Below are 8,917 nucleotides of genomic sequence, written 5' to 3'. Positions count from 1 at the left end.
ATTAATAGGGCTGAATCTTCCTAGTTTGTTTAATAGGGACTGCATTATTAATAAGCTTGCATCAACCATACATAATAGTCTAATGAATGGATACAAAATACTACAACATTTAAAGGGGAATTTCTCCCTAAACCTTTTTTTTACAAAAGTAAGTTGATAATTATGTATATTGACCAAAAACAAATATTAAAAAATAAATAAAGATTTAGGGGAGCTGGGGCTGCAGCTAGAGATGAAGCTGGGGCTGGAGGGGTCTAACGCTAGAACTCCTATTCAATCACGCAATTGTTTTTTGTTCTTCCTGGTCTACGTGAGCTGATGTTAGACCCCCCCAGCAGCAGCCCCAGCTCCAGCCCCAGCCCTCCTATATCTTTATTTAGTTTTTGGTCAATATACATAATTATCAACTTACTTTTGTAAAAAAAGATTTAGGGAGAAATTCCCCTTTAAGGTGAACTAAAACCTTGCATATAAGACTGGTGATGAAACAATGACCATCAAAGAGGACAAGAAAGGGAATCTAATTGGTATTTTTTTAATTAAATTATTACTCTGTCGAACATGCACAGATAAGACTGGTAGACAAAATCCTGATAAGATGGCATAAAAAACTGTTGGCAATGAAACTACACACACACACACACACACACACACACACACACACACACACACACACACACACACACACACACACACACACACACACACACACACACACACACACACACACACACACACACACACACACACACACACACACACACACACACACACACACACACACACACACACACACACACACACACACCAATACCAACGCTTCTGTAATAGTCGTTTTCCTTCGGACTGCATCATTCTTGTGAGAGTGTCATTTTTGGACGGGTGTGTGAGTTTGACTGTATCCAGTTCATCAGTGACTTTCTGTCATTGATGTTCCATAGATCAGATAGGGCAGTTTTAATCTTCCTAGAGAGAGAGAGAGAGAGAGAGAGCAAGAGAGAGAGAGAGAGAGAGAGAGAGAGAGAGAGAGAGAGACACACACACACACGATATGTGAGAAACAGTCCATCTGGTGACAGAGACAGATTTCCCAGTAAATGTACCGGTATTGGACCAAAGCAAGTTGCAAGCCCAAATATATTGAAAGAAGTTCTGTGAGATTTCTCTGAGATAACGGCATTTTCAATGTTCCACCAGCAGCCCAGCTCTACTGTGTGACCACAGAACGGACTCTCTCCAACACAAGACAAACATTTCATATGGGAAGGATTACACGGATTGACAGGAAAGAGGTGAATGTGCGTGTGTACACATGCACTGACAGACATTTCATATGAGGAGGATTATTTAGAGAGAGAGATAGAGAGAGAGAGAGAGAAAAGAGTGCACTCAGCTTCCAACAGGCTGTCTGGAATAGAGTAAGATACGGCACACAATAAAAGAGAACTGTCTTTAGAGCGTATCTCATGCTAAAATGCAAATAGACTAAGATGAGTTATGTTTTCACTTGTTCAGTCTTAAGTCAAAACAGCTTGGTTTATTGTTCATCCCACGTACAGAGGTAGATAGAACAGTTTATCAATCAGGCTGAACAGAGTAACAGTCTTTGTCATCGTCGGTTCCATGAATACTAACCAATTTGGTGGGTTATAAAATTGGACGAAGAATTTAATGTTGGTTATACTCAGCACCGGAGGGCTTTAGGACAAAAGTATCATACAAGTCAGATGCTATTCTAGAGTAATATAAATTCAAATCGAGGTGACACATTTTCTTAAATGTGAAATTTGAACTTCTGGCGACGTGCAGCAGTTGTGTACTTAATGAGCCTGCCTGATACTAACTCTCTCCCTACGCCTACGTAATCCTCATCAAATAAAATGCCTGTTGATGTGCATGCATGCACACACTTCGATTGTAAACGAACAAAATGTACTTTCATCCATTAACCATACAGCTACAAATACTTGTAAGTCTACAAGCTTGACGAAGTATATAGGGCTTAAGTGAATAAAGGGGTAGAAACAGAAGGCACTGTTATGCAAGTTATGTATCCTGGAATTGTGTTATTTTATAACGGTAGCTCTGGGCTTGACCAACATGCTGAAGCTCATTATAATTAAGAAGACCTGCTGCAGGAAGGTGGAAATGACACAGGCCATGTCAGTCAATGGAGAAAGAAAAAAAGGGAAGATGCAGATGCCATCTCAGAGCAAGCTGTTTACATGAGAAATGGTTCATTCATGTATTCATCAAAAATGAAGGAAGAATTGGACAGTGACAACTATTGTAGGGCTGCATGTAATTAAATTGTAAGAACTGTGATTTTAACATACACAATAGACTTTTGGTTGTTTAGCTGTGGAGTGTCGCTGAAAGGCCGACCAGACAAACGCTGCCACCAATGAGACCAGAGTTCAGCACCACGGCCAGCACCTGATCGAAGGGAGGTACAGAACAGTATGCATGTCCCTCCGTGATGGATCTGATAGGCAAGTGCTGACAGCTGCCTTGGGCTATGAATACTACTGCTGTGGTCTAACTCAGTCTCTGCTGGCTCAGTCTCTATGGTCGACAACGCATTGCTGGGCGGTAATCGATAAACACCAATTGGTTATGAAATTTCATTACTGGACAACACCCCAGGACGGGAAGAACCTTTGCATGTGAATGCCTTTCCACCTCCCCACTACTGTACAATTTCCCTTAATAAATTGACTTTTGGCAGCTTGAACTCTTCGCTTGTTGTTGGTATCGATCAGTCCTCACATAACAAAGAAACAAACGTTTACACTCAACATTTATCTTTTTGCAATTCAAATCCTATAATTTGATATTAATCACAATATTTTCAATGCAAGATTTTCCCCTTTCTATCCATATCCATATGCATCCATCCATATGCATGCATCCATCCATATCCCCTTGTGGGAGTAGTTGCCATTTACAAATTAATTGGACATTAAAACATTGAGATATGGGCCAGGTTAGATAAATGGAAAGCATATTGATCACATGGTCATGGCATCCCTGGTTCTATTCTGATCTGTGTTTCATAACCCCCCCCCCCCCCCCCCCCCCCCTCCAGCTATTCTATGAAGCGAGACATTACTAAAAAGATCACACCCGTGTGAAGTAAGTGGTGCAACTCCGTGTGGCGGTTCCCGGGGGGTCCCCGGAACTCCAGACCCACAGGAACGTGCCCAGGGTGCCAGCCCGGTTCCGGCGAGCGCCCCGCGTCCGAAACGGTCGAGAAATGACAGAGTTACCGTGTGGGGGTCCCGGGGGTCCGAGGTACATCCAGACGCCCAGGGGGGCGGGCAGGTTCCGGCGAGCCGCCCCACGTCCAAAAAGGTTGAGAAATGACAGAGTTACCGTGTGGGGGTCCCCAGGGGGTCCCTCTATTGTACTGTACTGTCACACCCACAATCATCATATATACAGTTAATATGTGTGTGTGTGTGTGTGTTAGGCTGCGCAACAGTGACACTTGGTTGTGAAAACAAACCAAACGCTATTTTCGTGCTCGGACCCAGCCAGGGACACAGCCAGGGACAGACACACATAGCTCCTTAATGAAGTGGTTGCACCACTTAAAAAGAAGAATGGCATACTATTTCAAACCAACACATACTGTAAAATAGAATCTTACTACTAGTCGAATGTGTCCTAATAAAGGAGACACCTCAATAGTCAGAGTGAAAACAGGGCACTTGTATCTCTGATAGTACTGTATAACATAATTAGAAATGAGTAATGACTAATTAGGCTATAAATATGCCCTAAGACAAGGGATTACAACAGCATTACAATAATACACTAATATGATGTGTGAAGTTGTCTAGGTGATGGCATTTGTGTATATTCTCAGAAGCTGTGTGGTCCTAAAACATGCACAAACATTGCATCTTAACAGGGGTAGAACCCTGCTTCAATAATATGTCGTATTGTTAATTTACTGTGTGTTCCCTTTTATTAGATCAGTCAGATGCAGCGTGCTTTAACCCATTTAGACCTGAGGACGATTCTACAAATGTCTTCTAAAATCCTGAAAACATGTTTCTATGTCAGTGGTTCTCAAAGTTTTTCATGTCAAGGACCCCAAAAACTATATGTAATTGGCCGCCGGCCCGACCCCATCTGAAAATATGTTGTTCCAGGGCCCCCCCAAAAGCAAAGATTTGAGTTGATTTCGCTCTGAAAGAATATATATTCAAAGATTTGCGCCACATTTTCACGATTTTTCAAAAATAGCAGACCTACAAGCTCAGACCTGAGCTTGTAGATCTGCTATTTTTCAATAGCTAAAGTTTAAAGTAATGATTAAAACACCAAAAGGGGTTCCCGCCCAGAATGGGTTAATAATCAAGTCCCACTCCTATATCATTCCTAGTATATTGATCTAGGTTTGTGGTTATTAACAAGTCTCTCTCAACGCCAGAAGACCATAGTTCTTTCATGTGTTAAGTCATCAATAGACAAATATTTGGTGGCTCAACTGACTTTTTACCCAGTTGGTTATCTGGGGATATTGGTACATTTTCTGTCTCAGAAGTGTTGGCCTGAAGTTCATTGGACTGAGCCACTACATGTTGTGTCTTTGTGACATTACATAAATGAGACTGCTGAGTGTGGTGTGATGTGGTGTAAAAACTGAGGTGTACATTGTTAAAAATACAAACAGATCAAAGCCACTGAAATTCATTAAAAGAGTTCGAGTTCAGCATACACTCTCAGGGTTTCCGTTAGCCGGTAAATATCGACTATTGACCGATTACAATTTGAATTGGCCAATGAATAAAATATTCACAGGCCACGTTGGCCGGCTGCCTTGCTCCAATGCTCCACAGTGTAGGCTCCACTGTTATGGTTTGTCATGCTTTCAAGTTTGGTCTGGTTTGAATAGATGAGATCTTAGCAACACTGAAAGCACTAACTCTCATTGGTCGTGTCATGAGTAAATGAGCCAATGAGCTGGTGAGTGCATTCTCAGACACCAGGTTCGCACAGCAGCTCACAGCCACAGGCAGTATCACAGCAACGAGAGTAGAGAGCAGAGTGGGAGGAGTAGTACAGCAGAATTAGCTCAATGTCTCAAATAAATCACAACGTCATTATTATTTATTCCCCAACCTTAAAATACGGAACAAAGTGTGTCCCGTATCAGTTCATTATGAGCCGTGTTTCCAAATACGGGGCGATTCCATATTTTACGGGACGGGTGGACACTGGTAACCTAGTCTGTGCTACAATGGTTGGGTGGTGTGTATGTGGGTATTGTGTGTGTGCGTTTGTTGGCTTATACTAACCTCCTGGCATCCACTATATTCTCCAGCTCTCGGGACTTGCGTGCGGCAGTGTATAGTACATTGTTGGGAATATCAGCCAGTCGTGCGACATTCAGGCCATAACTCCGTCCTGCTGCTCCCTCAGTTAGCTGGTAGAGGAAGGTGATGAACTCAGGTTCAACGTCACCGTCTGATGGACACATGGACACTTCAGAACACACACAGAACCACAGTAGCACAGTGGTTCTCCCTTAAGGGTCCATTTGGTTCCATTTGTACACCCTCAGGCCCCACTCACACATAGACGTGAAGCATACGACCGCCCCACACACACACACATTCATTTCCCCGCTCCCCTGCAGCATGTTGCACGCTTCAAAACCACGTGACTTCCATAGAAAATTCTTTGAAACGGCGCGTTGTTTCACGTCTATGTGTGAGTGGGGCCTCAGAGTTACACACCCGTGAGGGGCCATTTGGAACGCCCTCAAGAAACCATCCCTGGACACCAATTTTCCAATGAGCTAACATGGACCCCAAGTCACTGACTATGTACCAAAATGGAACAGAGCATCATTGGTAACACCTGAGAAGGAAGTAAGGAAGATGCCCGATTTATTTCCGATATGGCCGCTGTGCATAGAGCCTATTGCTCTAACAGTGAACTAACAGTTCAGCACTATCTGAAATGCATACTGTGCATTCTCTTGTACGGTGTTTTCCTTGAACTGCACTATGCAAGCACTGTTGAGGTTGTATATTTTGTCAATTATTGATGGTGTTGCATGTAAAGGCTTTTACCCTTTTGAGTACTTTTTCTTGCCCTGTAAGCTATCTTAACTGCTGTGCTGCGTTTGGTAACTGCATTTCCCAACAGGATAAATATAGGTATTATCTTCTGGTAAGACCACAATGACCAACCCAATTATCCTGATGTGCCTCGTTTTAACCTGATGCCATGGCAGAAAATTGAATCAAAGTAATGACGCTCATGAATTGAGCTGACATTTACCGACACAGAGGATGTAATGTAAAAAAGAAAGAAGCGGGTGGGCTTAAGAGAAGTCATTGATGTTACCAAGTCAGAGCCACAACCACTCAAATCTGTCATTGAAATGAAATAATCTTTGCTATATAATGTATATATTTTTCTTATTTCATGAAAAACAAAACATATATATAAAGTTTCTAAAGTGATTTTCATGCAAGATGAGACAGACAAATTGATCACATAGTTTCAATAAAGACAATAGATATCTACTTGTGTATGCATGCACAAATCCTTTCACACACACACACTACCTTCAGTGTCCGTGGCGATGCTAGGTTCATTGAGTAGGAAGGCCATGTGATAGTTGCCCACGTTTTCTGGATACATGCGCTCCAATTCACATAGTGGTGGGTAATGTGTTACAAACAGGGTCAGAGACTTGACCTGGGGAAAAAGTGAGACTTTTTAAATCTAGTCCAGGCATTTTATGCAAAGATTTACACATCATCTGGCAATCAAAAGATACAATCTTAAAAAGATGAAGAGGAACGTTCAATAAGAAAAAGATAACGAAGATAAATGAAAAGACAAATACCAACTGTGTGGCGTACAGTTGGAGGCCATCGATATTGTCCTTTTCTTTTTGCTGAGGTTTGCGTGATCTGCGCAAAACCCCTTTTGGTGTTTTAAACATTATGTTATAATTTAGCTATTGAAAAATAGCAGATCTACAAGCTCATAGCGCGCCACCGAGTGGCGCGCTACGAGCTTGTAGGTCTGCTATTTTTGAAAAATCGTGAAAATATTTATTTCAGAAAACTGGAGGATTTAGAAGGATTTTTGAAAAATGTTGAGGTCAGGCCTAAATTGGTCAAATAATAAGGGACAATATCGGTGGCACCCAACTGTATGTGATTACAATGTTTTGGTGTTGTACAGTAGGCGTGTATGAAATGGCATATAGCAATGGGGGAAAGGCTTTGATAAAGGATGAAAGATGCTGATCAGTGATCAATGCCTTGTATCACTTATGTATGTTTGTTGTACAGGTTCAGAATGGGAAATCTGTCTGGGAATGTAAATGACAGCGAACCGACAAATGTCCAAATTTACATAATAAATAGCAACCAGCTGATCAGTCAGTTTAAGAAAGTAGTACTGTATAAAGTAAAGAATTTCAAGAAATTGCAAAGTGTGGTTGCAGGACCTTAGGAATGCATGGGGTGAAACTTTCATAATTTCTGGTGCCGCCTACGCACAGCCGTGATAGTGGATAGGACAATGCGTTGATGATAGGGTGATAGCGTTGTCCCGATCCGATCACTTGGAAATGATGTGATCGGCCCCGATCACGTCATTTCAAAATTATCAGAATAAGATCGGGAGCAAAAGAAACATCCCTAGTGTCAATATTAAATTAATATCATGATATTAGACTGGCTATTATCTGTGATTTTGGATATTGTACTATTGTGATCAGGACACCCTAGTTCATGATAGGTGTTTTTTGTTTTTGTTTTGTGGCTCCATTATGGATCTCGGACTTAATGTGGCCAGAGTGGGACATCAGTAGTCTATGACGTATGACTCAATGATAACATGAACATCTCAATGATAACAACTCAATGAAAACACCTCAATGAACATGGACACCTCAATGATAAGATCGCAAATACAGTTGTAACATAGGTCCGTTTCACTAAGAATCGAGGATTTAAGTGGTTAAGAAGTGCTGTCATTGTACCTGGTAAATGTTTTTAACAAATGATTAATCAGTGTTCTGTACAGGTTTGTAGGCTACAAGCTGGCAACTATTTAGGCCCATTTTATTTTTCAGCTATTCGTAAATGTCCGCAGCTAAATAACAATTTTGGGGTCCTTGACATTAAATATTTTGAAAAATCACTAATTTAACAGACAACAGTTCCTGCTAGTCAATAAAATTACCCTAACCACTGAGAGTGAGAGCACACCCAGAGTCTGCTAGTTTCTTTAGTATTTCCTTGCCATTGTCAAAATAGTTTGTTTGGGGGGAAATATTGGGACTACATATCAAGTGTCTTTAATCTTGACTTCTTGAGCCAACTTGTGATTTGGCACTATAATAAAACTATATTACTAATTCACACACACACACACACACACACACACACACACACACACACACACACACACACACACACACACACACACACACACACACACACACACACACACACACACACACACACACACACACACACACACACACACACAGTGAAGGGAGGCTAACTGCCTCCTAGCTAATAGTCTGATTAGCTGCTAATGGTTGTTAATGGCCATAACCCCCCAGGGCTCTAGTCTATTCCACTGTACGAGACCCATGGACAGCGCCGCTACCAATGAACCTGGCTGTAATGAAACAAATCCAGTGTCAGACATTGGCCAGGTTCAGTGGCCAGCCTAGTGCCCAAGCTAAAGACCCGGACATCCAGACACATCCAGCGAAGAAAGCCACCTCCCAGGGTTTTGTATCATCCTTTTTTCACTAGCTATTATTGTCATTACTATTATTATTATTATTATTATGATCATTATTACTACAATTTTTATTATTATTACCACCACTATATATATGGCATATATATGCCATTGGAGC

At 41.5% G+C, this 8,917-nt stretch overlaps 1 protein-coding gene across 3 annotated transcripts in view; it reads right to left on the bottom strand.

The window, feature by feature from the left end:
- Positions 1–544: 544 nt before the first annotated feature.
- Positions 545–8,917, bottom strand: part of msh3 (mutS homolog 3 (E. coli)) — a 57,911-nt gene continuing 49,538 nt past the window's right edge. For 2 of the 3 annotated variants that reach the window (XM_079515696.1, XM_079515697.1), the window contains exons 22-24: positions 6,591–6,723; positions 5,310–5,478; positions 546–966 (exon numbers count right to left, since the gene is read on the bottom strand). In XM_079515696.1, coding sequence (XP_079371822.1) covers positions 852–966; positions 5,310–5,478; positions 6,591–6,723 — 417 coding nt within the window. In that variant the 3' untranslated portion in view covers positions 546–851. Of the gene's footprint in view, positions 967–5,309; positions 5,479–6,590; positions 6,724–8,917 lie in introns of all 3 variants that reach the window. The other variant, XM_079515698.1, reaches the window with a different exon arrangement.

The sequence above is a fragment of the Electrona antarctica genome, assembly GCF_951216825.1.
Source record: "Electrona antarctica genome assembly, chromosome: 12".
Taxonomy (NCBI): domain Eukaryota; kingdom Metazoa; phylum Chordata; class Actinopteri; order Myctophiformes; family Myctophidae; genus Electrona; species Electrona antarctica.
The sequence above is the reverse complement of the archived record's forward strand: the minus strand, read 5'-3'. Positions and strand labels throughout refer to the sequence as shown.